Raw genomic sequence first — 27559 nt, 5'->3', positions numbered from 1 at the left:
AAAGTGGTCTTCAACCTTCCATCCATTCCTCTAGACACCCCCCTCCGCCCCCCAGAATTCTCTTCAGCCTTCCATCCATTCCTCTAGACACTCCCCCCGAAGAGTTCTCTTCAGCCTCCCATCCATTCCTCTAGACACTCCCCCTTCCCCTAAGAGCTCTCTGAGCCTTCCATCCATTCCTCTAGACACCCCCCTCTCCCCAGAAGAGTTTCTTCAGTCTTCCATCCATTCCTCTAGAAACCCCCCTCAGCCTCCCCAGGAGAGTTCTCTTCAGCCTTCCATCCATTCCTCTAGACTCCCCCTTCCCCTCCCCCAGAAGAGTTCTCTTCAGCCTTCCATCCATTCCTCTAGACACTCCCCCTCCCCTCCAAATGAGTTCTATTCAGCCTCAATCCATTCCTCTGGACACTCCCCCCGAGAAGAGTTCTCTTGAGCCTTCCATCCATTCCTCTAGACACACCCCAGAAGAGTTCTCTTGAGCCTTCCATCCATTCCTCTAGACACACCCCAGAAGAGTTCTCTTGAGCCTTCCATCCATTCCTCTAGATACCCCCCACCGCCCAAAAGAGTTCTCTTCAGCCGTCCATCGGTTCCTCTAGACACTCGCCCCTCGCCCCAGAGAAGAGTTCTCTTCAGCCTTCCATCCATTCCTCCAGACACTCCTCCTCCCCCAGAGAAGTTTTCTTCAGCCTTCCATCCATTCCCCCAGACACTCCCCCTCCCCTCCCCCAGAAGAGTTCTATTCAGCCTTCCATCCATTCTTCCAGACACCCCCCCTCCCCTCCCCCGGAAGAGTTCTCTTCAGCCCTCCTTTCTTCCAGACACTCCCTCCTCCCTTCATCCCAGAAGAGTTCTCTTCAGCCATCCATCTGTTTCTCTAGACACACCCTCTTCCCCAAAAGAGTTCTCTTCAGCCTTCCATCCATTCCTCTACAAACTCCCCCCTCCCATCGAAGAGTTCTCTTCAGCCTTCCATCCATTCCTCTAGACACTCCCCCCTGCGCCCGTTGAGAAGAGTTCTCTTCAGCCTTTCAACAATTTTTCTGAACACTCCCCCCCCGAGAAGAGTTCTTTTCAGCCTTCCATACAATCCTCTAGGCACTCCCCCCTACCCCCCAGGAGAGTCCTCTTCAGCCTTCCATCCATTACTCTGGACATTCCCCCCTCCCCCGAGAAGAGTTCTCTTCAGCCTTTCATCCATTCCTCTTCACACCCCCCCTCCGCCCCCCCAGAAGAGTTCTTTTCAGCCTTCCATCCAGTCCTCCAGACACCCCCCTCTGCCACCCCAGAAGAGTTCTCTTCAGCCTTCTATCTATTTCTCTAGACACTCCCTTTCGCCCCACCAGAGGAGTTCTCTTCAGCCTCCCATCCATTCCTCTAGACACTCCCTCTGCCATCAGAAGAGTTCTCTTCAGCCTTCCATCTATTCCTCTAGACCCCCCCCAGAAGAGTTCTCTTTAGCCTTCCACCCATCTCTCTAGACACCCCCCTCCCCCAGAAGAGTTCTCTTGAGCCTTCCATCCATTCCTCTAGACACCCTCCTCCCCCCAGAAGAGTTATCTTCAGCCTTCCATCCATTCCTCTAGACACCTCCCTCCGGCCCCCCAGAAGAGTTCTATTCAGCCTTCCATCCATTCCTCCAGACACCCCCCTCTGCCACCCAGAAGAGTTCTCTTCAGCCTTTCATTCATTCCTCTAGACACCCCTCTCTGCCCCCCAGAAGAGTTCTCTTCAGCCTTCCATCTATTCCTCTAGACACCCCCTCCCCTCCCCCAGAAGAGTTCTCTTCAGCCTTCCATCCATTCCTCTAGTCACCCCCTTCCGCCCCACCAGAAGAGTTCTCTTCAGCCTTCCATCCATTCCTCTTGCCCCCCCCAGAAGACTTCTCTTTAGCCTTCCATCGGTTCGTCTGGACACCTCCCTCCGCCCCTAGGAGAGTTCAATTCAGCCTTCCATCCATTCCTCTAGACACACCCTCCCATCCCCCAGAGGAGTTCTCTTCAGCCCTCCATCCATTCCTCTAGACACCCCCCTCCCCCGAAGAGTTCTCTTCAGCCTTCCATCCATTTCTCCAGACACCCCCTTTCGCCCCACCAGAGGAGTTCTCTTCAGCCTCCCATCCATTCCTCTAGACACTCCCTCTGCCATCCAAAGAGTTCTCTTCAGCCTTCCATCTATTCCTCTAGACCCCCCCAGAAGAGTTCTCTTTAGCCTTCCACCCATCTCTCTAGACACCCCCCTCCCCCAGAAGAGTTCTCTTGAGCCTTCCATCCATTCCTCTAGACACCCCCCTCCCCCCAGAAGAGTTCTCTTCAGCCTTCCATCCATTCCTCTAGAAATCCCCCTCAGACTCCCCAGAAGAGTTCTCTTCAGCCTTCCATCCATTCCTCTAGACACCTCCCTCCGGCCCCCCAGAAGAGTTCTATTCAGCCTTCCATCCATTCCTCCAGACACCCCCCTCTGCCACCCAGAAGAGTTCTCTTCAGCCTTTCATTAATTCCTCTAGGCACCCCTCTCTGCCCCCAGAAGAGTTCTCTTCAGCCTTCCATCTATTCCTCTAGACACCCCCTCCCCTCCCCAAGAAGAGTTCTCTTCAGCCTTCCATCCATTCCTCTAGTCACCCCCTTCCGCCCCACCAGAAGAGTTCTCTTCAGCCTTTCATCCATTCCTCCAGACACCCCCCTCTGCCCCCCGAAGAGTTCTCTTCAGCCTTCCATCCATTCCTCTTGCCCCCCCCCCCCCAGAAGAGTTCTCTTTAGCCTTCCATCGGTTCGTCTGGACACCTCCCTCCGCCCCCAGGAGAGTTCAATTCAGCCTTCCATCCATTCCTCTAGACACACCCTCCCATCCCCCAGAGGAGTTTTCTTCAGCCCTCCATCCATTCCTCTAGACACCCTCTCCCCCCGAAGAGTTCTCTTCAGCCTTCCATTCATTCCTCTAGACACCCCCTCCGCTCCACCAAAAGAGATCTCTTCAGCCTTCCATCCGTTCCTCTAGACATCTTCCCTCTGCCCCCTAGAAGAGTTCTCTTCAGCCTTCCATCCGTTCCTCTAGACACCTTCCCTATACCCCCAAAAGAGTTCTCTTCAGCCTTCCATCCGTTTCTCTAGACACCCCCTCCCCCGAGAAGAGTTCTCTTCAGCCTTCCATCCATTCCTCTAGACCCTCCCCCTCCCCCTAAGAGCTCTGTTCAGCCTTCTTTCCATTTTTCTAGATACTCCCCTCAGCCCCCCAGAAGAGTTCTTTTCATCCTTACATCCATTCTTCTATACACTCCCCTCTCGACCCCACCCCTCCCCCTTGAAGAGTTCTCTTCAGCCTTCCTTCCTTTCTTTCCTGTAGACACTCCTGCCTCCCCTCACGAAAAGTGGTCTTCAATCTTCCATCCATTCCTCTAGACACCTCCCTCCGCCCCCCAGTATTCTCTTCAGCGTTCCATCCATTCCTCTAGACACCCCCCTCCCCCCAGAAGAGTTCTCTTCAGCCTTCCATCCATTCCTCTAGACACCCACTCCGCCCCAGAAAAATTCTCTTCAGCCTTTAATCCATTCCCCTAGACACTCCTCCTCCCCCAGAAAAGATCTTCCTTCCATCCATTTTTCCAGACACTCCCCCCGACCCACCTCTTCCCCCTGTAGAGTTCTCTTCAGCCTTCCATCCATTCCTCTAGACACTCCGCCCTCCCCCGAGAAAAGTTCTCTTCAGCCTTCTATCCATTCCTCTAGACACCCCCCTCCGCCCCCCCAGAAGTTCTTTTCATCCATTCATCCAGACACTCCCCACGAGAAGAGTTCTCTTCAGCCTTCCATCCATCTCTCTAGACACCCCCCTCCCCAGAAGAGTTCTCTTCAGCCTTCCATCCATTCCTCTAGACACCCCCCTTTCCCCAGAAGAGTTCTATTCAGCCTTCCATCCATTCCTCTGGAAACCCTCCTCAGCCTCCCCAGAAGAGTTTTCTTCAGCCTTCCATCCATTTCTCTAGACACACCCCTCCGCCCCCCCAGAAGAGTTCTATTCAGCCTTCCATCCATTCCTCTAGACACCCCCTCCCATCCCCCAGAGGAGTTCTCTTCAGCCCTCCATCCATTCCTCTAGACGCCCCCCTCCCCCTGAAGAGTTCTCTTCAGCCTTCCATTCATTCCTCTAGACACCCCCTCCGCTCCACCAAAAGAGATCTCTTCAGCCTTCCTTCCGTTCCTCTAGACACCCGCTCTGCCCACTAGAAGAGTTCTCTTCAGCCTTCCATCCGTTCCTCTAGACACCCTCCCTATGCCCCCCAAAAGAGTTCTCTTCAGCCTTCCATCAATTCCTCTAGACACCCCCTCCCCCGAGGAGAGTTCTCTTCAGCCTTCCATCCATTCCTCTAGACCCTCCCCCTCCCCCTAAGAGTTCTCTTCAGCCTTACATCCATTCTTCTATACATTCCCCTCTCGACCCCACCCCTCCCCCTGAAGAGTTCTCTTCAGCCTTCCTTACATTCCTCTAGACACTTCTGCCTCCCCCAACGAAAAGTGGTCTTCAACCTTCCATCCATTCCTCTAGACACCTCCCTCAGCCCCCAGAATTCTCTTCAGCCTTCCATCCATTCCTCTAGACACCCCCTCCCCCAGAAGAGTTCTCTTCAGTCTTCCATCCATTCCTCTAGACACCCACTCCGCCCCAGACAAATTCTCTTCAGCCTTTAATCCATTCCTCTAGACACTCCCCCCTCCCCCAGAAAAGATCTCTTCAGCCTTCCATCCATTTTTCCAGACACTCCCCCCTCGACCCACCTCTTCCTCCCTGTAGAGTTCTCTTCAGCCTTCCATCCATTCCTCTAGACACTCCCCTCCGCCCCCCCCAGAGGTTCTTTTCAGCCTTCCATCCATTCATCCAGACACTCCCCCCGAGAAGAGTTCTCTTCAGCCTTCCATCCATCTCTCTAAACACCCCCCTCCCCCAGAAGAGTTCTCTTCAGCCTTCCATCCATTCCTCTAGACACCCCCCTCCCCCAGAAGAGTTCTCTTCAGCCTTCCATCCATTCCTCTAGAAACCCCCCTCAGCCTCCCCAGAAGAGTTCTCTTCAGCCTTCCATCCATTCCTCTAGACACTCCCCCTCCCCTCCAGATGAGTTCTTTTCAGCCTCCATCCATTCTTCTGGACACTCCCCCCGAGAAGAGTTTTCTTCAACCGTATATCCATTCCTCTAGACACACCCCAGAAGAGTTTTCTTGAGCCTTCCATCCATTCCTCTAGATACCCCCCACCCCCCAAGAGAGTTCTCTTTAGCCGTCCATCCGTTCCTCTAGACACTTCCCCTTCGCCCCAGAGAAGAGTTCTCTTCAGCCTTCCATCCATTCTTCCAGACACCCCCCCTCCCCTCCCCCAGAAGAGTTCTCTTCAGCCTTCCATCCATTCTTCCAGACACCCCCCCTCCCCTCCCCCCAGAAGCGTTCTCTTCAGCCTTCCATCCATTCCTCCAGACACTCCACCCCTCCCCTCCCTCGGAAGAGTTCTCTTCAGCCTTCCATCCATTCTTCCAGACACTCCCCACTCCCCACTCCCCTCCCCCAGAAGAGTTCTCTTCAGCCTTCCATCCATTCTTCAGACACTCCCCTCCTCACCTCCCCTGGAAGAGTTCTCTTCAGCCTTCCATCCATTCTTCCAGACACTCCCACCCTCCCCTCCCCCGTAAGAGTTCTCTTCAGCCTTCCATCCATTCTTCCAGACACTCCCCACTCCCCTTCCCCTCCCCCAGAAGAGTTCTCTTCAGCCTTTCATCCATTCTTCCAGACACTCCCACCCTCCCCTCCCCCGTAAGAGTTCTCTTCAGCCTTCCATCCATTCTTCCAGACACTCCCCACTCCCCACTCCCCTCCCCCAGAAGAGTTCTCTTCAACCTTCCATCCATTCTTCCAGACACTCCCGCCTTCGCCCCAAGAAGAGTTCTCTTCAGCTCTTCCATTCATCCAGACACTCCCTCCTCCCCTCACCCCAGAAGAGTTCTCTTCAGCCTTCCATCCATTCTTCCAGACACTCCCCCCTCTCCTGCCCCAGAAGATTTATTTTCAGCCGTCCATCCGCTCCTTTAGACACTCCCCCCTTCGTCCCCTGAGAAGAGTTCCCTTCAGCCTCCCATCCATTCCTCTAGACTCCTCCGTCCCCTCCCCCAGAAGAGTTCTCTTCAGCCTTCCATCCATTCCTGTAGACACTCCCCCTCCCCTCCAGATGAGTTATTTTCAGCCTCCATCCATTCCTCTGGACACTCCCCCCGAGAAGAGTTTTCTTCAGCCTTTCATCCATTCCTCTAGACACACCCCAGAAGAGTTCTCTTGAGCCTTCCATCCATTCCTCTAAATACCCCCCACCCCCCAAAAGAGTTCTCTTTAGTCGTCCATCCTTTCCTCTAGACACTCCCCCTTCGCCCCAGAGAAGAGTTCTCTTCAGCCTTCCATCCATTCTTCCAGACACTCCCCCAGAAGAGTTCTCTTCAGCCTTCCATCCATTCTTCCAGACACTCCCCCTCTCACCTCCCACGGAAGAGTTCTCTTCAGCCTTCCATCCATTCTGCCAGACACTCCCCCTCCCCTGCCCCAGAAGATTTCTTTTCAGCCGTCCATCCGCTCCTCTATACACTCCCCCCTTCGTCCCCCGAGAAGAGTTCTCTTCAGCCTTCCATCCATTCCTTCAGACACTCCCCCTCCCCTCCCCAGAAGAGTTCTCTTCACCCTTCCATCCATTCCTCTAGACACTCTTCCCCTCACCCATGCATCCAGTGACCCCTTCAACTTTCCACACTTCAATCCTTTCATCCTTCCGTTCATCCATCATTCCACCCATCCTATTGCTCACACATCCTTCTCCCCCTCCACCCACCATTCATCCTCCCTTTCTCCCTTCCTTCAATGATCCTTCCTTTCATATTTCTTTTCTTTCCTTCCCCACCATCCTTTTCACTCTTTTTTTATACCCTTACATATGCTCACCCTTCTTTCTCTTCTCCCCTCCCAGTCTTTTCTTTCTTGCCTTTCTCATTAACTCTTTCTTTTTCTCTGTACTTGTTCTTTCCCTTCATCACTTTGGAGAGCCTTGGGAAGGCAGTGCCCCAGCCGCTCCCTCTCAGTCCCGTGCAGCACTTTGGGCTGCAAACCTGCCCATGGACTGCTCATGGAAGATTGCACGCCTCCTCCCTCAACTCCTAGAGTGGGGCTTCGGGGCACCACTTTGATCTATCAGAGACAGTGCACTCTTGACTCTGGCCTGTGAGGCCGCCGATGAATGTCTGTGTGCTGAGGAGTAAACATCTAATCTTCTCTTGTCTAATGCCTCCCTGCAGATGAGAGCGACGATGACGGCTCCGCGGGGGTGCACTTACGGCTTGCACAGCAGCTTCTAGAACAGGAGCGGACATCGAATGATAACCCAGAAGACAAGGAAATTTTGGGTAAAAGTAGCCGACTTACATCTTTCAGCATTCCCTCTTCATACTGAACAGCAGAGACAGTCATAACCGCCCCCCCACCCCCTCATTTAAGGTGCATGTGATGAACAGAACTCCAAGGGCAGGCAAGCCTGGCATGAGACCCCCATGACAGGCTCACGGGAGGCTTGGGGCCAGGGCTCTATTGGGATTAAAAATCGTCCCATGCATGCTAAATTAAAAGTGGCCCACATTTACATATTGCCTTTCCTCAAAACACTGATGAAAAAGTGTGGAGGCAGCACCAGGGATGGAGTCACAACAACCAATATGGTCTATTCAAAAATCTTTATTCTACGTTTGATTAAAACAACGGGACAACAGCCAACGCGTTTCGTTCCTTTAATAGGAACTTCGTCAGGGGAAGAGACTTTTGTATCAGACAGGTCCCGCTTTCAGAATCAATGAGGAGGTCAGCCCAGATTTTGTAAGTTGTATATCAAGAGTGCCCCTCTGAGGTATCAGTATGACATTCCGATTAATGTCAGTGAATCTGTTAGCCCCTCAAAGATATCAAAGGGAATATAACGTGGTTACGTAAGCTGAGGATTCCCGACAAGTAGATTTGGAATTGCAGTCAGAATGTCACGCTCGCCGGAATATACATGTGGATTTATAAAAAGCGTTTGTCCAAAGAAAAATCTGAGCAATGAGTAATTGTGGAGAGTCAAAAGGTAGTAATATTTAACTACCAGTGTCACCCCTCGGGGGATGGAGTCAGAATTCCAAATCTACTTGTCGGGAATCCTCGGCTTACGTAACCACGTTATATTCCCTTTGATATCTTTGAGGGGGCTCTAAAATATTGTGGACACTGAAATTGAGGTGCCAAACATATAGTCAGCTGCTGTTTCGTTATATTCTACTTTCCTCAAAACACTGTTTCAGTGAAATTTTATTTAAAAAAAAAAGGGGGGGGGGGTTAATAAAAAATGCACAATTTGTTTACACCGGTGAAACACCTGAAAACAAGTGAGGCCACTTCTGCTCAGGACCCCACTCATTGTGCACACATTAATGGGTCGGCCCGCAAGATAAAGGGAGTAACACCTCTGCTAAATCCACTAAATGGGAGCTACTGGATGCCCATCTGCCTAGCAGAAAGGCCATTCAGGCACCCACTGTGCTGCTGGCGGCATCCGAACAATGCAGAAAATCTCCAAAATCTGCCCCCAGACTGCTCAAAAAAGGAGCCCACAGTTGGAAATAGGACACTTGCCCCTCGGGCATTGCCCGCATGCACACGTTACCACTCCGGTGCTGCTTGGGGCCCTTCCTTCTAGATGCAAGGATTGTTGAAACTCTGGGGTCAGACACCAGAGAAGACACGGAACCCCTTCATGTTATAAGCAAGGTTTGTTGAGACTCTGGGGTCAGCCACCAGAGAAGGCACGGAACCCCTTCATGTTAGATGCAAGGATTGTTGAGACTCTGGGGTCAGACACCAGAGAAGGCACAGAACCCCTTCATGTTAGATGCAAGGATTGTTGAGACTCTGGGGTTAGACACCAGAGAAGGCACGGAAGCCCTTCATGTTAGATGCAAGGACTGTTGAGACTCTGGGGTCAGACACCAGAGAAGGCATGGAACCCCTTCATGTTAGATGCAAGGATTGTTGAGATGCGGGGTCAGACACCAGAGAAGGCACGGAACCTCTTCATGTTAGATGCAAGAATTGTTGAGACTCTGGGGTCAGACACCAGAGAAGGCACGCAACCCCTTCATGTTATAAGCAAGGTTTGTTGAGACTCTGGGGTCAGCCTCCAGAGAAGGCATGGAACCCCTTCATGTTAGATGCAAGGACTGTTGACACTCTGGGGGTCAGACAGGTCTCTTGACGCTGAGTAACAGATGTTCATTGTTACCCAACTCAATGGTACTCATTTTATCAACCTCAGACGGATGAAAGCCTGAGTGAACCCGCCGGGTCAGACTCCAGAGAAGGCAGGAACCCCTTCATGATACATGCAAGGATTGTTGAGACTCTGGGGTCAGACACCAGAGAAGGCGCGGAACCCCTTCATGTCAAATGTAAGGATTGAGAGACTCCAGAATCAGGCACATGTGTGAGGTACTAGGGAAGGCATGGAACTCATTCATGTTAGATGCAAGGATTGTTGAGATGCGGGGGTCAGACACCAGAGAAGGCGCGGAACTCCTTCATGTTAAATGCAAGGATTGAGAAACCCCAGTATCAGTTACAGGTGTGAGGCACCAAAGCAGGCATGGAACCCCCTCATCTCAGATGCAGGATTGTTCAGACTCCGTGTCAGACACCAGAGTAGGCAGAAACCCCCTTCATATCAGATGCAAGGATTATTATTACCCCAGTGTCAGACACCAGAGGAGACACAGAACCCCTTCATGTCAGATGCAAGGACTGAGAGACCCCAGTGTCAGACACAGGTGTGAGGCACCAGGAAAGGCATGGAACCCCTCCATGTTAGATGCACAAATTCTTAGGACCCTTGTGTCAGATACAGGTGTAAGGAACTGGGGAAGGCATGGAACCCCTTCATGCTAGATAAAGGATTGTAGAGACCCTGGTGTCAGACACCACAGGAGGCAGGAACCCCTTCATGTTAGATTAAGTTTTGTTCAGACCCTGGTGTTAGACACCAGAGAGAACAAGAACCCCTTCATGTCAGGTCAAGGACTGAGAGACCCCCGTGTCAGACACTGGTGTGAGGCACTAGGTAAGGCATGGAAGCCTTTCAAGGCAGGTGCAAGGATTGTTGATACCCTGTAGTCAGAAACCAGAGTAGGTACGGAACCCCTTCATGTCAGATGCAGGACGGCTGAGACCCCAGTGTCTGGCACCAGGGGGGCATGGAACCGTTTCATGTTAGTGTCAGGATTGAGAAACCCCAGTGTCAGACACAGGTGTGAGGCACCAGGGAAGGCAGGAACCCCTTCATGTCCAATGCAAGGATTCTTAAGAACCTGGAATCAGACACCAGAGAAGGCATGGAACCCCTTCAAGTCAGAAGCAAGGACTGAGAGACCCCAGTGTCAGACACAGATGTGAGGCACTAGGGAAGGGATGTGTGAGAAGCTGGCCTGGTATATGATGTCCACTAATGTAAGTGGGCACCCTGCACCAGTCCAGACAACCCTTATGGTGATTAAAGAGGTCTTAGACAACCTTAGAAAGCTCTCTAAGTGGTAGCTGTGGAGAGTAGTCTTCGGCCTTAGTCCAGAAAGAGTGTAAAGCAGCTTGTTTTACCAGAATGTGATCTTATAATATAGATTAAGTGAAAACGAACCACACCAAGTTTTTATAAAAATATGTATTTATTATATAATTCTCTCTAGAATGTTTAAGTATCTCCAACACGGACATAAACACAATACACACAATACTTCAGTTAGAAATGCAGTAAATAGCACAATGTACAATGTGGACCCCAGGGGGGAACAAACTATATATTAAGAAAGTAGTATACGAACCACGACTCTAGTCAGGACGATGTCGAGAGGATGTTGAATTGCTGGGGACCCACAGAACCACCCAAAGTAAGTAAATAGGGACCCCGCGGAGAGCGTGTACAGTGTGAGAACACAACCGCGTGCTCTATACAAGTATATGTGCAAGTCGCAGTTGGATTTTTAAAGATTAGGAACCCTTCCCAATGGACCCTGAAGAAACCCCTTGGAAGTCAGAAGGTTGAAGAGCCACCCCACCCGTGGATACCCTAGTACCCACATTACCTACACCAGGTGCATAGGGGTGAATTGGTGTTGGAAACCGCCGTCAAATCCAATGGAGGACTTCAGGAAAGTGCTGCTGCTGGAAGAGGAGAAAGTGTCCGTGGGAATACAAACATGGATTCTTGAAGAGGAGTACTTGAAAGCAGAGGGGACAGAGTCTATATCACTCCTAGTGACCAGGAGACTTGGAAGACAAATGCCCTCCGATGTCGGGTGCTTCATGGAAGATGACGATGGCCTTGACTTTGCAGCTGCGAGGACCAAGCATGCTGAGGGCAACCAGGACCCATATATGAGCTGTCCAACAAAGGTTGTCGAGTGCTGAGGGGTAGGTGTCCGGCGGGAGCACCAACAAGCCTTGGCAAATGCAGCACACGTAGGAAGCCAAGAAGGTACAAAGTTGGGACCAGCAAGGTCAAGGGGACTTGCCACAAGCAGGGGAGTCAGGGCAGGCCCCATGCAACCATGGGAGCCCACAGGAGTCAAAGCTGACCCTCAAATGGACCCACAGGCCGAAGGCACTAGAGTCGCTAGAGAACCTCGAGCAGCTCACCAAAGGAGCAGGCAGCGGTGCCCACAAGGCAGTATGGCTGTAGATCTTGGTGGAAGAAGTTGCCGGAGGTTGGGGCTACTTGGAGCCCAATGCACTTGTCGCAAATTTACAAATAAGTATTTGAACTTGCAAAAGGACGAGTTGCACAAGGGTTCAGTTAATGCAGCCCCCACAAGAGTTACAGGCCTCAAACTCGGTAAGAGGACAGCTCAGGCCTCGAGGGACGTAGGAAACCACCACCTATGTTGTTGAACCCTTCGGAGTCCACAGGAGCTCAGGATCAGCAGGCTGGTCATCAGTGTTGAGGTACCTGCGAATGCAGGGAAGGGACTCCTTCACTTCAAGCAAGATTCCTTCAAGTGTCTTGGATGCTCCACAGGTCATGCACGGATCCTGTATGGTGCACAGGCACAGACGATGCTGCAGGCTGGAAGGGAGAGTACGTCCAGCCCAAGCGAAGTCCAGAGTGCCCAGACGGTAGAAGTGCAGTGGTGTCAGTTCTGAATTTTATCCCACAACAAATCTAGGGACCTACACCCAGGTAAGCCCTTAAGTACCCTAGAGAAAGAGTTGGGAAGATTCTGGGGACCATCCCAGAAGAGGGTCTGGACAGGGGGAGGTTACTCGCATGTCCTTTGTCCAGTTTCGCGCCAAAGCGGCAGCCAACGATTCCTAGAGCTGGTTTGAGCTGGACTATGTACAGGGACACCAAATGTGCCCCTCATTCAGACTTTCTGGCGCTAGCAAGCGCACCCACCCGGTCCCAATACACTAAATCCTATCTGAGAGGTGGTCACACCTCCATGTGACAGGATGCCTCTACCTTCCTCTGCTCAAGCTTGGCTCAGCATAAGGAGGGCAGGAACGTGTCTCTGGTCGGCAGCAACCATTTTGTGCTGTGCGAGACTAGAAGGTTGGCACCGGGAACACTGAGAGCCTAATGGAGGGCTCTTCCAGTGCTTGGAATCATACTTCCACACCGTTTATGGTGTGAGTGTATGATTCGAACAAGTTTGATACCAAACATGATGGGATTCGTTGCAGCCGTTTCCGAGATGGTCATCACGTAATTACGCAATGCCCTTCTATATAGTATATGGCTGCTTTACTGACAGCCCGGGAGAATGGACTCCGTAGACTGCAGGGGTGTCCTGCTCTTGCAGGGGCACCCTATCACTTAGAATCAAGCACCCTTCCCTCCGGATTGCAAAGGCCTGCTATAGGGGTGACTAATAGGTTTTAAGTGCTTTGACCCAAGATATAGTAAACCTATACCTTTAGTAAGTGGTGTAAGCACCAACTTACACAGGCCTCAATGGCAAGCCTGTAGTTCCTGTTTGAATGGTCTCTCATGGGTGGCACAATACATGCTGCAGCCCATGAGAGACCTCTGGGGTACCTATGCCCTGGGTACATGGGTACCATATACTAGGGGCTGACAAAGATACCCCAGTATCCAATCTGAGATATACCTAAGTACTGAACACAGCAATTTAGGGAGAAAACAGATAGACTGGGGTGCTGATTAGCAGGATCCCAGTTAGAATAGTCAAAAACAGCATCACATCAAGCAAAAAGTGGGGATAGCCATAAGAAGCTGACCCTACTTTCCTACAGTATGGAACCCCTTCATGTTAAATTCAGAATTATTCAGACCCCGGTGTCAGACTCCAGAGGAGGCAGAAAGCCCTTCATGTCATATGCAAAGATTCGTAGGACCGTGGTGCCAGACACCAGAGGACGCATGAAACCCCTTCATGTCAGATGTAAGGACTGAGAGACCCCAGTGTCAGACACAGGTGTGAGGTACCAATGAAGGCATGGAACCCCTTAATGTTTAATGCAGGATTCTTCAGACCTTGTTTTCTGACACCAGAGGAGACATGGAATCCCTTCATGTTAGATTCAGGATTGCAGAGACAATGGTGTAAAATACCAGGGAAGGCATGGAAGCCCTTTCATGTTCGAAGCAAGGATTGTTGAGACCCCAGAGTCAGACACCAACGCGGGCAAGAAACCCCTTCATGTCAGATGCCAGTATTGAGAAACCGCAGTGTCAGACACAGGTGTGAGGCTCCAGGGAAGGCATGGAACCCCTTCATGTTAGATGCATAGATTGCTGAGACCCCTGTGTCTGACACCAGGAAAGGCATTGAAACCCTTCATGTTAGATGCCATGATTGTTGAGACCCCAGTGCCAGTTACCAGGGAAGGCATTGAAGCCCTTCATGTAAGATGCCATGATTGTTGAGACCCCAGTGTCAGACACCAGGCAAGGCATGGAACCATTTCATGTCAGATGTAACGATTGTTGAGACCCCAGAGTCAGGCACCAACGCGGGCATGGAACCCCTTCATGTCAGATGCCAGTATTGAAAAACCCCAGTGTCAGACAAAGGTGTGAGGCTCCAGGGAAGGCATAGAGCCCCTTCATGTTAGATGCAAAGATTGCTGAGACCCCTGTGTTGGACACCAGGAAAGGGATTGAAGCCTTTCATGCTAGATGCAATGGTTGTTGAGACCCCAGAGTCCAGTACCAGAGAAGACCTGGAACTCTATCATGTTAGATGCCAGGATTGTTGAGACCCCGGTGTCAAGCAACAGATGAGGCATGGAACCCCTTCATTTAATTTCATTTAATTTCTTTCTTTATTTCGGAGTTGTACACCATAAAAGAACAAACCCATATAAATGCAAACAATGCTAAATCAGTTAAGAAAAGCTAAAAGTCAGAATAAAAACACTTTTGAATAAAAAATACATTTGGGATTTAACACAGTGAGAAGGTTAATCACATAGCTTAGTCAATGGTTAAAGTTTGAGAAAATTCATCCTAGCCCACCACATGGAACTTAAAAAGCGTGATACCGAATAGACAATAAAAAGGTCAGTATAATATTTTAGGAGCCTGAATGCTTCTTTACAGTGTGTTGTGCCAAGGTTCCTACACAACTGGATCAACCATCTGTGTCTAGTTTTGCGGTAACCCTGGCAAAAGAAGAATACATGGATTTCATGCTCCTCTCCCATGCTACATTCAGGACACTCCAATATAATACCACTGGACCATTTGTTGGTGATGGAACGCAGAGGGAGGCAGCCATGCCGAAACTGCACATACAGTTTCCTGGCTAATGCTGGTCAAATTTCATCTAGGCATGGCTCAATGTTATACGTAGCCTTCATGTCCCAAAATGTTGATGTAAGAGATCCAGTGGTAGAATCATCTTGGAGTTTATCGAGTTTGCGCGGCCTATAGCTCAGATGCAAGGACTGTGAGACCCCAGTGTCAGACACAGATGTGAGGCATCAGGGAAGGCAAGGAACCCACATCAGGAATGTCAAGACTAAATTCAATACGCACTGAGGCCTGATGAAAGGTGTAGGTAGGAACAAATCTGTAAACCTTTAAAAAAACACATGACAACAGGTGATTTCAGTAAGGAAGGCAGATCGGGCAACTTCAGTAAAGCTGCAAGAGAAGACAAGTATCCCTTAACTGCGTCCAAATAAAGTACTTGCCCTGAACCTTCTCCAGTCCTTATTTCATCAATGGTTGCGGGCTTTTTCAAGTGAATACCATATATTTCTTCATGATTAAGATCAATTTTCTCTTGTCCCACAATGTGTAAGCCTCATAGTTCAAAGAGCAAGTTACATATCTTTGTTATCGCTCTGGTGGTGTAGATCTCTAGATTTGCGACCTTCTTAGATGCAAAAAGAGCCCAGTTAACAGAACATGTCGGTGGGTGTGCCGATGAGGAATCTGTGGTTAGATAGAGTATCCACTAGACTGAGTGTTACAGAACATAAATGGGTTGATACCAAAGCAATACCTCCCAATAAAATAAAAAAAAGTCCTGCAGGACCGAGTGGGCAAAGTGCCCTTCTCGACTAAAATTGGTTGTCCAAGTAGTAGTACTTTGTGAACATATGGACTAATGCCCATATAGCAGCCTGGCAGATGTCTAGGACAGGCTCTCCAGAGTCCAACCCAGTAGTAGCAGCCTTGGCTCGAGTGCATTGAGCCACACACCTGCTAGAGGCTGCTGCTTAGCCGCTGCATAGCAGATTTTGATGCAGCAAATGATCCAGTCGGAGACTGCCCATTTCTACATTTACTTGCCTTGTTTGCCGCTGAAAATCCAACAAAGAGCTAATGGTCTATGTCATGTTCCTTGGTACGATCAATGTCAAAACGTAGGCTCTTTTACAGTCCAGCCGATTGAGTCTCTTCTCCTTCTTAGAGGGGTAAAGTGGGGAAAAGAATACCAGGAGAGTGATTGATTGCCCAAAGTGAAAAGGAATGACCGCTTTCTTTAGAAAAGACGCTCTCATCCTAAGCACCAGGTTGTCTGTAAAGAATGTCATGTACAGTCGTTTGAGAGAGAGAGGTTGTAGTTCACTCCCACACTGCACTGATATTAAACGATAAGGAGACTGCCATGGACAGCTGTTTAGCAGTTCTGAAGGAGAACACATCAGGAATGTCAAGACTAAATTCAATACGCACTGAGGCCTGATGAAAGGTGTAGGTAGGAACAAATGTGCAAACCTTTAAAAAACACATGACAACAGGTGATTTAGGTAAGGAAGGCAGATCCGGCAACTGCAATAAAGTTGAAAGAGCAGACATGTATCCCTTAACTGCGTCCAAATCAAGTACTGCTGGGCTAAAGTCAAACAACAATGCAATACTGTGGATAGTTTGACTTGTAGTGATTTAGCCTGCTTAGTCAAAACTATTGCCAACGTGCACTCAGATTTAGATAGGAATCAACGTTCCTCAAATGTTATTACAGTGTGCTTCAACCACCGGTGCAGTGTCAATTGGCGTTGATATGCTGAATGCTAATAAGTGTGCAGGAGGGAGAACCCTTCTTGCTGGTGGGGACACATATAACAATACCACGAGGTATCAACAAGTTCAAACTGGTGTATCTGGGAATTAACACTCTTCAAACAAATTTTGAATCCAACTTTTGGATGTTTTAATGTTCATTTGATGCATTTGTCAAGCATGCAATATCCTTCATGATTAACCATCCAAAATCCAATTGATCACATATTCATAAACCCAATGCATTTCAGGTCGTCCATTGACCCTTTATCAGGGGTCACTCAATAAGTTCTGAAATATGAAAATGGAAACAAGACACTGTTCATCATACAGTCCACATCAAAACAAAATGTATAAATGGTCAAGAGACCTTCACATGTCCAAAGTTAGAATTCTGTGTGCTCAGTGAAACATATCCATGAAATGTGCCCAATGAGAATGCCTTCATACCGGTACCAAAATAGTGAATATGTGACTACATCAAAGGTCGTGATATTGTACAAGTAGCGTGCTGGCGTTCAGAAATGGCATTGTTAATTAAAAGTGACCCGAACTAAAAAGTGCGCGGATGTGTGACATGCTGGTTGTTAGACTTGGCACCTCGGCGTGGGTCTCCCTTCCATTTTTGCTGTTGCCTCGTGTTTTTGCTGATGTTAGATGCTTTGGGCAAGGTGCAATGTAAAAGTCAGGCTGGCATTAAAAGAGATCTTAAATCTAATGGCATGCCTCAGGATCACATGCTGATAAACAAGGGAAACTAACTAATCCAAGATACGTGTAAATATATCATGCTTTAGCGCTCACCTTACTCTGCTGAAATGGAACCCGTGCCCCTTGATTAAATTCGGACTCTGAAAGTAAGCGAGCTTGCCTGGAAGCCTCCGGCTTTTAAATGATAAAAGTCGGAAATTACTGCATGACGCTGATCCGCGTCTACATAATGACAAAACTCAAAGGCGCAGTGTTTATCGTTGGACTACGACATGGAGGGCTTTTCGTGCTGTTGCAAGATGAACCCAAAGGCCTTGAAAGAACGTGAGGCCAAGCTCTTCATGGCAAAAGCAAGAAAGGAGAAGAGGGTTCGTAAAAGGTCCAAGTCGAAGTCTTCTACCTTGCAAGTCGAGGAAGCACAAAATGAAGAGGAGGCATGGCTCTCTGCGTCGTTCATCGAAGGGAAAGGCTTCGAGATCACCTTCTCCGGCGCCTTGACGTCAACAAAATGAAATGCTTCGGTCTGTTGTCTCAGGGGCGTCACGGAATCCAGAAGAGAATTCCACACCTTCACCCTGTCACCAACATGTGTTATTTACAATACCAACACAATGTCTGGTGACCAGGGGGAAAGAGGGAAACAAGACAAGGATAATAGGGAGAAAACAAGGCTTCAGCAGTCTTCAACGAGATCACGGATTCTGCACTTCCGGAAAACAGGGTAGCTGTGTAAAGAGAGCACAAACAATTAATATCAAAACCCTCCCTTTGCTCTAAGGGGACTTTATCATATAGCGTGACTTTTAAGCTACCTGATTCAAGGAGAACTTTAGTCTTTTAAGGGTGCCCTCTGATATCTGAATAATGCACAAGTGGGTTTCAGAATAGCGATAGTAGGATTTCTACAATTAGAAGACAAAAAGATGCTGGGATAAATGAGTTATGTATGAATCTCTCTTACGTAGTAAAAGGCTCACCTTCATAGGACAAAACACGAATTTTGTAATTGCACACAGCAAGGTCAATAAACGCTCTCCAGAAAGGTTTGTTTGGTTTGTTTGAACTATCACAAACCTTTTAAAGTAACCATGGAGCGTATTCAATAAATGCGTTTCTTCCGCATGTATTTTGATTCTCAGATTCAATGAGAACCTACTAGAAAGAATATAAACGATAATTAAACAAAAAAAGCTACATTACTCTGTAGCACAAACTTTCTTTCCGACCAACCGGCTCAGAAACAATAGCCCTGCCCCTGACAACAAGGCACTTGGAAAGAAGATCGGCACACTAGACACAATACTAGCGTCGGCAGTATTAGGGAAAACTAGGCAGTCGGACAGAACCCGACAGTACTCACAAACCATGGAAAATAGAATCTGACGAAGCCTCGATACCACAAAAACGCCTACACCTCCTCGGACGCCTTCACAGTGACCCGGAACGAATTCAGGAAACTAGCTCGAACCCGAAGCACTTCCGAGGGCGCGAGGCGGGCTTACATAGTATCGTACTACGCATGCGTTAATTCAAGCACATGCGTCTTGCTGGGATCTCCGTCCTTTTGCCAACCATCTTCTGTGGTATTTTGCCAACCACGACTATATGCCAGGTTACAGGCACAACACAAAAGGACTTTGTGTCTCCATCACCTTCTCCATCTCCTCAGGTGACTCTAGTACATTCTCCTTCACCCAAAGCTACCTCAGCGCAGTCGCCAACGCCGAGGGGCTCTCCGGACTCGGAGAGCTTACCGGCTCAGGATGAACCCTCTCCTGTGCACAAGACTGTGCCTGTGGCTCCGCCTGTGGATCCGGCTGTTCCGACTTTGGAGGTTCTTCGTGCGCATACTGACTCAGCTCCATATCCTCTGTTTCCTGGACTGGGTTCAGATCCCACGCGTTTTTTAAATGCTATGTATGGCATGTTTGCCAGGGCAGCATTCCCCTCCAGAGCACCTTCGGGTCCCGTGGGTCCGCTGACCTTCAATTCGGGCGTGCCTCAACAATATGCCCAGGCACCCTTCATGCTTTTATGCGGACGGTGCTGGTATGGCAGTTTCTGGCACTGAGATTTCCGACGCTGTGTGCACAGTCCCTGGCGCCATCTGGTGGCCCTTCCTCTCGTCTTTGTACGGCTCCGGTTCCTGCATCAGACCCTCCATCGACGCTGGCTCCGGAGCTGTTGGCGCCCCCGACGCTTCTACCAAAGTTGCGTTCAAGGAGAGAGGCGCACAGACTGTTGGAGGAAGAACAGTTTTAAAGGGAAGAGGTTGAAGATGGCGAAATTGAGTCTGTTGGCGATTTCGAGGGGCTTCAGGAGGCTAGTGGCCTGGACACCTCCCCAGAGTGGGAGCTTTCTTCTTCAAGGGCCTCACCACCTCAAGAGGTGGCTCCCTATCATACGGTTATTAGGACGCCTGCGGAGCTTTTGGACTTGCAGATGCCTGCAGCAGAGTACAAACCAAATTTCAATAATTGAGCCACCGTTGCCGTTTAATAACGTAGACTATCCTGGAAGTGTGGCGTAAACCTCTCTCTGCTCCTGCTGATTCGAAATCTGTGGCAAGGAGATATACGTCTGCTCCAGGAGACCCTGCCTTTCTCTCTTCTCATTCGTCCCCTGAAAGTTTAGTGGTACAGGAGTCCTGTTCTAAACAGTCTAAAGGCGCATTTCCTCAAGCTCCTGCCGACAGGGACTCTAAAAAAAATTGAGCAATCGGCCAAGAAGTTTTTTTCTTCTTCTAGCATGCCGTTAAAGTCAACCAATGCTACCTGTTTGCTGGGAAGATACATACACGTCCTGATGAGTTCTGTTGAACAATTAGCACCCAAGCTGCCTGACGAGGAGTGTGGTAATTTTATGGAGGTTCTGTCGGATGCACAGGCTGCAGCTCGTCAGGTTGTAGTCTGCTCTTGACACAGCTGATTCGGTGGCCAGGGTTTTGAGCTCCTCCATCGTTACCAGGAGACAGGCTTGGCTCAGATCCTCTGGGTTTTCTCCAGATGTGCAGGCTACCCTTCTCGATCTGCCGTTTGATGGATCAAAACTTTCTGCACTTCAGAGATTCAAGGATAGCAAGGCCACGGCAAGGTCCTTAGGGTTGCAAACTCAGTCAAGGGGATTTGGATACAGAAAGTATTGAGGATTTGGAAGGTCTTCCTTTCGTAGCATACGACGGTCTCAGCAACAACAGCAGCAAAACCCTCTTTACAAATCCTACAGAGGGAGAAACCGGGGTCGCCAACGTGGATCAGCCCATCAACTCTCCTCTTCCTCCTCTACCTCCCCTACTCCCCCTGGTAACGCAGGAAAGCAGCCCTAGATCCCCCATCCTGGAACATGTGGGTCCTGTGGGTGGTCGTCAGTCCCACTTTCTACAAGGTTGGAAATCGGTCACTTCGCACCTTTGGGTGTTAAATCTTGTAGAGAATGGGTACGCCCTTCCCTTTCGGGAATTCCCTCCTCCTTAGACCTGGCATCTTTGGCGTTGTTTCCTCCTATCTTTTTACCTCTACCTCCTGTATTTTTGATGCTGAGCTGGATTTCGTTTTGATGGTTTAGATGCTTTGGACACTCTGCCACTGCTGATCAGTGCCAGAGTGTAAGTGCTCCCTATGCAAATTGTTATCATGATTGGATATACGCGATTGGCATATTTGTATCACCACGAAGTCCCTAGTAAAGTGCACGGGGTGTGCCAGGGCTGGTGATGACAAATGCTACTAGTGGGCCTGCAGCACTGATTGTGCCACCCACATGAGTAGCTCTAAAATGGTGTCTCTGGCATGCCACTGCAGTGCCTGTGTGCAGTCTTGGAACTGCCATGTCCTCCTGGTCAGTGTCCCCACTGATCAGGCCGAACCCTTCCCTTTTTGTGCACATTAGTCACCCCTTGGAAGGCCCAAGGTACCCCCCTGGGCAGGGTGCAGTGTATGTGAAAGGTAGAGCATGTACTGGTGCAGGTGACATGCTCTGGTAGTGAAAGGCAGCCATTTTCGTTTTTCACTATTGTAAGGCTATCTTGCTCCATGGGTTAACATGGGGGATGCCGGCTACAGTGGCTACCAGCATTTCTACCCATAGGAACAAGATAGGACATAAGAGTCTAGTATCCTTGAACTCAGAATTTAATAACACATCTTTTAGGAAAGGTTGTTTTTAAATCCTGTGTTTGAGAACAGCACTTTTAGAAAGTTGCTGTTCTCTTGTCTGACCATTCTGTGTGCCTTGGCCTGTTTGTGTATTGACTGTCTGGTTTGAGAGTGACAGGGGCTGGGGATTCCCTGGGAGACTGGCTGAGTCAGTCCTTGGCTGAATGACTGCATTTGCAACCTGAGTGGTGGGAGGAGTTAGCACCTGGGCCTGAATAGGGCTGTGCCTGCCTGCCACAAGGCTGGCTACACCTCCTGCTGGGCGTCTGAAGACCCTGCCCCTCACTCTGAAAGGAAAGGAGAAGCCAGGAAAGCAAAGTACTCAAGAAACACCCAGAACTGGTTCAGACCGGGCTCAGGGCCCACATGCACAAAGAGAACAAAGACTTTAAGGGGTATAAGTACAGGACCCCTGACAACAGAAAATTAGATCATCCTGGAATCAAGAAGGAACCTCTGCCGAGGAGAAAGCAGAATCTAAAGAAGGAAGACTGTCCTGCTGTTGCTCTGCTGGACTGACCTGTTTCTTTGCTGCCAAGGAGAGGGGAAGGACTTTGCTGTTGTTTTGTGTCCCCTGTCTTGAAGGAATCTCCAAGGGCCTGAGAAGAGCTGGCTCCCTGTTCTGAAGTCCCAGGAACAAAAGGACTTCAACCCCAACGTCCCTGAACTCTGCTGAGAGAGTTCTGTCCTTCCTAGAGTGCTTGATCCAGTTTTGGGGCCTCTGGAAGTTGTACCTGTGCTGGGAAGCTTGAAACTAAGCTTGAGAGACTTTTTGCAATTGAAAAGTTATCGCATCGCTCGCTGCGGAGTCCATCCCCGACAGTGCGAGGAGGCTGGCTACATAACAACTCACTACAGTTTAACGCCTCCAAAACTGAGGTTTTGTTCTGTGCTGGAAGTCGGATCCCTCGCCCTTTCCCGGTGGACTTTTGGCCCCCAGAATCCTCGGAAAAATCTCAGCCGGTTACCACTGTTCGCAATCTGGGTGTTATGATGGACAACAAACTGAGATTGGAAGCCCAGGTTGCGAAAACAGTGTCCACCTGTTCGGCCCTCATTCGGTCCTTACGTAAGATCTTGCCACTACTTCCCCTACAGGTCCGGGCTTTAATAGTAAGGTGTACTATTCTAAGTCGCCTCGACTATTGTAATGCGCTGCTACTCGAGTCTCCAGGCCTTCTGCTAGACAGACTTCAAAGAGTACAATCTGCCGCTGCTAAACTGGCCCTTGGCTGGCCTAGGAGATCCTCGGCCACAGCGGCGATGGCCGAACTCCATTGGCTCCCGTTGAAACAACGAGTGGCCTTTAAATCCCTCTGTCTCGTCTTCAAAGCCCTGCATGGATTTGGGCCCAGCTCTCTGCAAGCCATGTTCAACTGGTACACCCCAACCAGAGCACTTTGCTCTACAACGGCATGTCTTGTGAAAGTGCCAAGATTTAAAAAAGTTAGGACCGGAGGCAGATCTTCCGGAGTTGCGGCCGCTAAACTCTGGAACAGTATGCCCCTAGATATCCGTCAAACGAAAGAACTCCTTCCTTTTAGGAAACGTGTCAAAACTTGGCTGTTCCCAAAGTGTTAACTTGATGGTCATTGTACTGCTTGCTCTCCCCCGTGCTTCCCCCCCCTCTGGAGATATCTCAGCGCCAGGATGCCTGTAAGGTGACAGCTGTGCTATACAAATGTTTTAAATAATAAATAATAATAATTTCCCGCTGCTACGAAGGTCGAGATCGTCGCAGCGCCTGTTGCCGCTGTCAGAGCCGTCGCATCCTTCGTTGGCGGGACGCACCCGATCGGTGTGGGAAGCCTAACATCGCTGCGAGTGTCGTCGCAGAGCCTGTCGTCGCTGGGTGAGATCACCGAACTGCTTGCTTGCAGACCGCATCACGTCGCTGCGAGTGTCGTCGCAGAAGCCATCGCATCGAAGAGCTGCGAGAGAGATCACCGCTGGTTCGCGCATCGTCGCCCCGGAGATCGCCGCAACTCCAGAGATCGCCGCATCGTGCCTTTGCGAGAACAAACTTCCTACGGAACCTACGGCCCGGAATCCATACAAGTGGCCTTCCTCCCCATACAGACCGGATTCGTCACAACACGCCCGCTGCTGCAGCGGGGCTGTCGCATCGCCTCCCCAGGGTCTCAGGAGCAATGCATCGCTTGTTTTTCACCGCACCAGCTTCTGCTTTTGGAACTTTTTCGCAACTAAAGGTACTGTGTCTGAAACGTGACGCACCTGTGAACTTTTCACGCAACTGTGGAACTTTCTATTACAACCTTAAGAACTCTTTTGAAACCATATTCTTGAACTGTGTATGTTGGATTTTTGTCATTTGGGTCTTGTGTAGTTTAGAATAAATACCTTTATTTTTCTAAACTGTTGTGGAGTCAGTTTGTGGTGTTTTCACTGTATTACTGTGAGTGTTGGTACAAATACTTTACACATTGCCTCCTGAATAGCCTTGACTGCTCGTGCCAAGCTACCTAGAGGGTGAGCAGGGGTTATCTCAGAGGGTTTCCTCCTTACCCTCACTAGAATCAAGGGTCCCTATTTGGACAGTGGTACCTACCTCTGCCAACTGGAGACCCCCAGTTCTAACACCCTCCTTGCCAAGGTTTCTGTTCAGAAGATCCTTTGCTTCTTCTCCAGAAGGAGATCCTTGCCTTATTGCTAAAAGGTGCGTTAGAGGTGGTCCTGGAGCAGGAAAGGAGTCAGGGATGCTACTCCTGGTATTTCCTGATTCCGAAAAAGGATGTCAGGTTACGTCCGATTCTGGACCTCAGGGTCTTGAATTTTTACCTCAAACAAGAGAAATTCGATATGCTGACCCTTGCTCAGGTTCTTCTGGCGCTGCTGCAAGAGGACTGGATGGTGTTCATCGATTTGCAGGATGCATATTTTCACATCTTCATCCTGAAGTTGCACAGGAAGTATCTCAGTTTCACGGTAGGATTGCAGCACTACAAGTTTGCGGTCCTCCCGTTTGGTCTTACTACTGCACCTGGAATCTTCACAAAGGTGATGGCAGTGGTGGCAGATCATCTCAGGAGGTTGGGGATTCCAGTTTTCCCTTAACTGGACGACTGGCTGCTCAAAGCGGATTCGCCGGAGATGGTGCTTCATCTGTTGTTCAACTTGGGCTTTTCAATAAATGTGCCCAAATCTCGCCTGGTGCCCTCTCAGTGCAACCTGTTCATAGGGGCTGTACAGAATACTACTGTGTGTTGAGCTTTTCCACTTCCACAAAGAATTCTCAACATTCACGAGATGGTTCCTTTGTTTCACGATGGAGTGGTTATTCCTGAAGGTCTTGCTCGGTCTGTTCGCTTCCTTCATATCGTTGGTCAGTCATGCACGCTGGCACATGAGGGCACTCCAGTGGTGCCTCTACAGGCAGTGGTATCAACACAACCGAGATCTCAGGGAGTCAGTCAGAATCTCCAAAGATGCTGCAGCTGAGTTGACTTGGTGGAGTGTGCAGGGCAACCTGTCTCAAGAAAAGCCCATTCAGCCTGCTCCGCCGATGGCCACAGTGATCACGGATTCCTCCACTCTAGGGTGGGGTGCTCATCTGGGGGACCTGGAGGTCAAAGGTCTTTGGTCTCCAGAGGAAAGGTTGCTTCACATCAACCTCCTGGAACTGCGGGTGATACGTTTGGCACTAAAGGCTTTCCTTCCTTCCCTTCGCGGTCAGTCAGTTCAGGTCCTGACTACCACTACCGCAATGTGGTACATCAACAAACAGGGAGGTGTAGGGTCGAATCGTATATCGAGAGGCTCTGCAACTCTGGTCCTGGGCTCAGAACCATCAGATTTGTGTGTTTGCAAATCATCTAGCCGGTGTGCTGAATGTTCGTATGGACAGTCTCAGTCGGCATTACTTGGCCGATCACGAGTGGCGGTTTCATCCGGAGGTGGTTCATCACATCTTCGAGATGTGGGGATCCCCGCAGTTGGACCTGTTTGCCACTCACGAGAACGTGCACTGCCCGTTGTTCTGCAGTCTCCAGTTTCCGATGCAGGGGGTGCTGGGGGACGCGTTTCAGCTGGATTGGAGTTCACAGTTCCTTTATGCATTTCCTCCCATACCCTTGATTCCTCGGGTTCTGAGGCAGATTCGCCAAGACCAGGCCCAAGTTATACTGTTCGCTCTAGATTTGCCAATAAGGGTGTGGTACCCAGATCTACTTCACCACTCATCGCACCCTCGGCTCAGTCTCCCTCTCAGGGCAGACCTCCTCTTGCAGTCGCGGGGGCAGGTTCTACATCCCCACCTCCAGAGCCTGCACCTTCATGCCTGGAGATTGAACGGGTGCAACCTGATTTTCTTCTCTCTTCTGCCGGATGTGGTTGATGTTATTCTATTGTTCAGGCGACACTCCACTAATCTATTTACTCCTCCAAATAGTCTAGATTTGTCAGATGGTGTGGAGAGAGGTCCATTGATCCCTTAAAGGCCCACTTGTCAGATGTTCTTCAGTTTTCACTTTTCTTGGCTCAGCAGGGTTGTGCTGTGACCACTGTTAAGGGCTATTTGTCAGCTTTATCGGCGTTTCGTTGTTTGCCAGATCAGCCGTCTTTGTTTGAATCTCCCATTGTTTTGAGATTTATTAACACCATCGATGCTAGTGTTATTTTCCTCCTGTGCTGGCTCCTCTTCATTCCCATTGTTCATGACGAGCTCAGCTCGTCATGAGTGTATGGAGGTGTACATCATGACGAGCTGAGCTCGTCATGAGCGTCCAAGGAGTTAAGAACCTTACAAATAGGTTTCCGGCTTCCCCCTTTATTATGCCTCAATGATATTTAAATCTTGTTTTCACTTTCTTGATGGGTTCCCCTTTTGAACCCTTACATAGTTGTCCTTCGAGACTCCTGTCTTTTAAAACTGTCTTTCTTGTGGCTATTACCTCAGCCAGGAGGATAAGTAAGCTTCAGGCTCTCAGTTCAAAACCCCCGTTTTTGACCATTCATGCTGAAATGATGGCCCTCCGGACCAGAGCTGCTTTTCTGACTGAGGTGGTTACTAGGGCAGCAGAGGCGGCCGGTGAAGTGTGGGAGTGGTGAGGCTGGGACTTGGGCTTGGCCTTAGGGTGGGGGTTTGAGGGAGTGGACAGCACAGCATTTTTTGGGAGGCCTGTGGCATTTCCATTGCAAATGCATTTTTTTTTAAAAAAATGGGATAAACGATGCAGTGATAGAGCGATAGTTTTTAAATATGATTAGTGAACTACAAGGCAAGACAGTTGTCATGTAAACTCTGTAGATGGGCAAGATTAGTATAGAGCAACATTATCAATACCTTTGATTCGAGTTCTGTTAGTCCCTATATAAAAACGGCTGAAAATTGCACAATAGGTAAAAACAAACCATTAACATAAGGAAAAACAAATAGATAGCCAATTATTAGCGGATTTATATAAAGTGAAACCAGTAAACGTAGATAAATCAGGGCTTCCTCACTTAAATTGTGTGTACTTTGGCAGATATATTGTACCTCACCAAAACTCTTCCTTTATTATCATATATGAAAGCGCTTTCAACTATATGCGTTCCAAATGACATTTGTTTAAAAACGTATTGCATTTGATTAATTAGCTATGACAATAATACGCCACTTCATAACACTAAAATTACAAGGGATCATTTTTAAACACGAACCATTAGCGAAATAAATAAATAGCAAGATAGTTGCCATGTAAACCCAGATTATTATCAACAGGTTTGAGTCGAGTTCTCGCAGTACCCTGTGGTGTAAAGGCATGGTAATGAAATGCAGAGTGCTTTAAATACTTGTGCTGGGAGCCAATGTAAACAAGAAAGAAGAGGTGATGCAGACATACGAAGGGAGATTAAAGAGCCAGATTTTCAGTTCATGCCAAAGTGTAACCGGCATGACCACGTTATAGTCAATGCAACAGAGGGAATTATTCATTTGGGTCATACAGTCTCAACACTGGTCCCTGTCCTCCAGCCCACAATGCCACGGTCTTGCCTTGATTTGAAAACCTCTTTGCGCTGCCCTGTGCCGTCTGTCCCGCAACAAGTGTCTACTTAGTACTTCATGTGTTAATGATTAATAAGAAAAGCCAAATAAGAAAAGCCAAATGACGGGCTCCCCTTTCGGGTGC

The 27559-nt window shown here is 49.3% G+C and overlaps 1 protein-coding gene across 1 annotated transcript in view; it reads left to right on the top strand.

Annotated features, from left to right (window-relative positions):
• Positions 1 to 27559, top strand: part of LOC147678645 (uncharacterized) — a 432022-nt gene that overhangs the window by 237900 nt on the left and 166563 nt on the right. The window contains exon 6 of the mRNA XM_086946616.1: positions 7316 to 7423. Coding sequence (XP_086802742.1) covers positions 7316 to 7423 — 108 coding nt within the window. The remainder of the gene's footprint in view (positions 1 to 7315; positions 7424 to 27559) is intronic.

The sequence above is a fragment of the Lissotriton vulgaris genome, chromosome 12, assembly GCF_964263255.1.
Source record: "Lissotriton vulgaris chromosome 12, aLisVul1.2, whole genome shotgun sequence".
Lineage (NCBI taxonomy): Eukaryota > Metazoa > Chordata > Amphibia > Caudata > Salamandridae > Lissotriton > Lissotriton vulgaris.
This window is presented reverse-complemented; position numbering and strand designations above follow the sequence as displayed.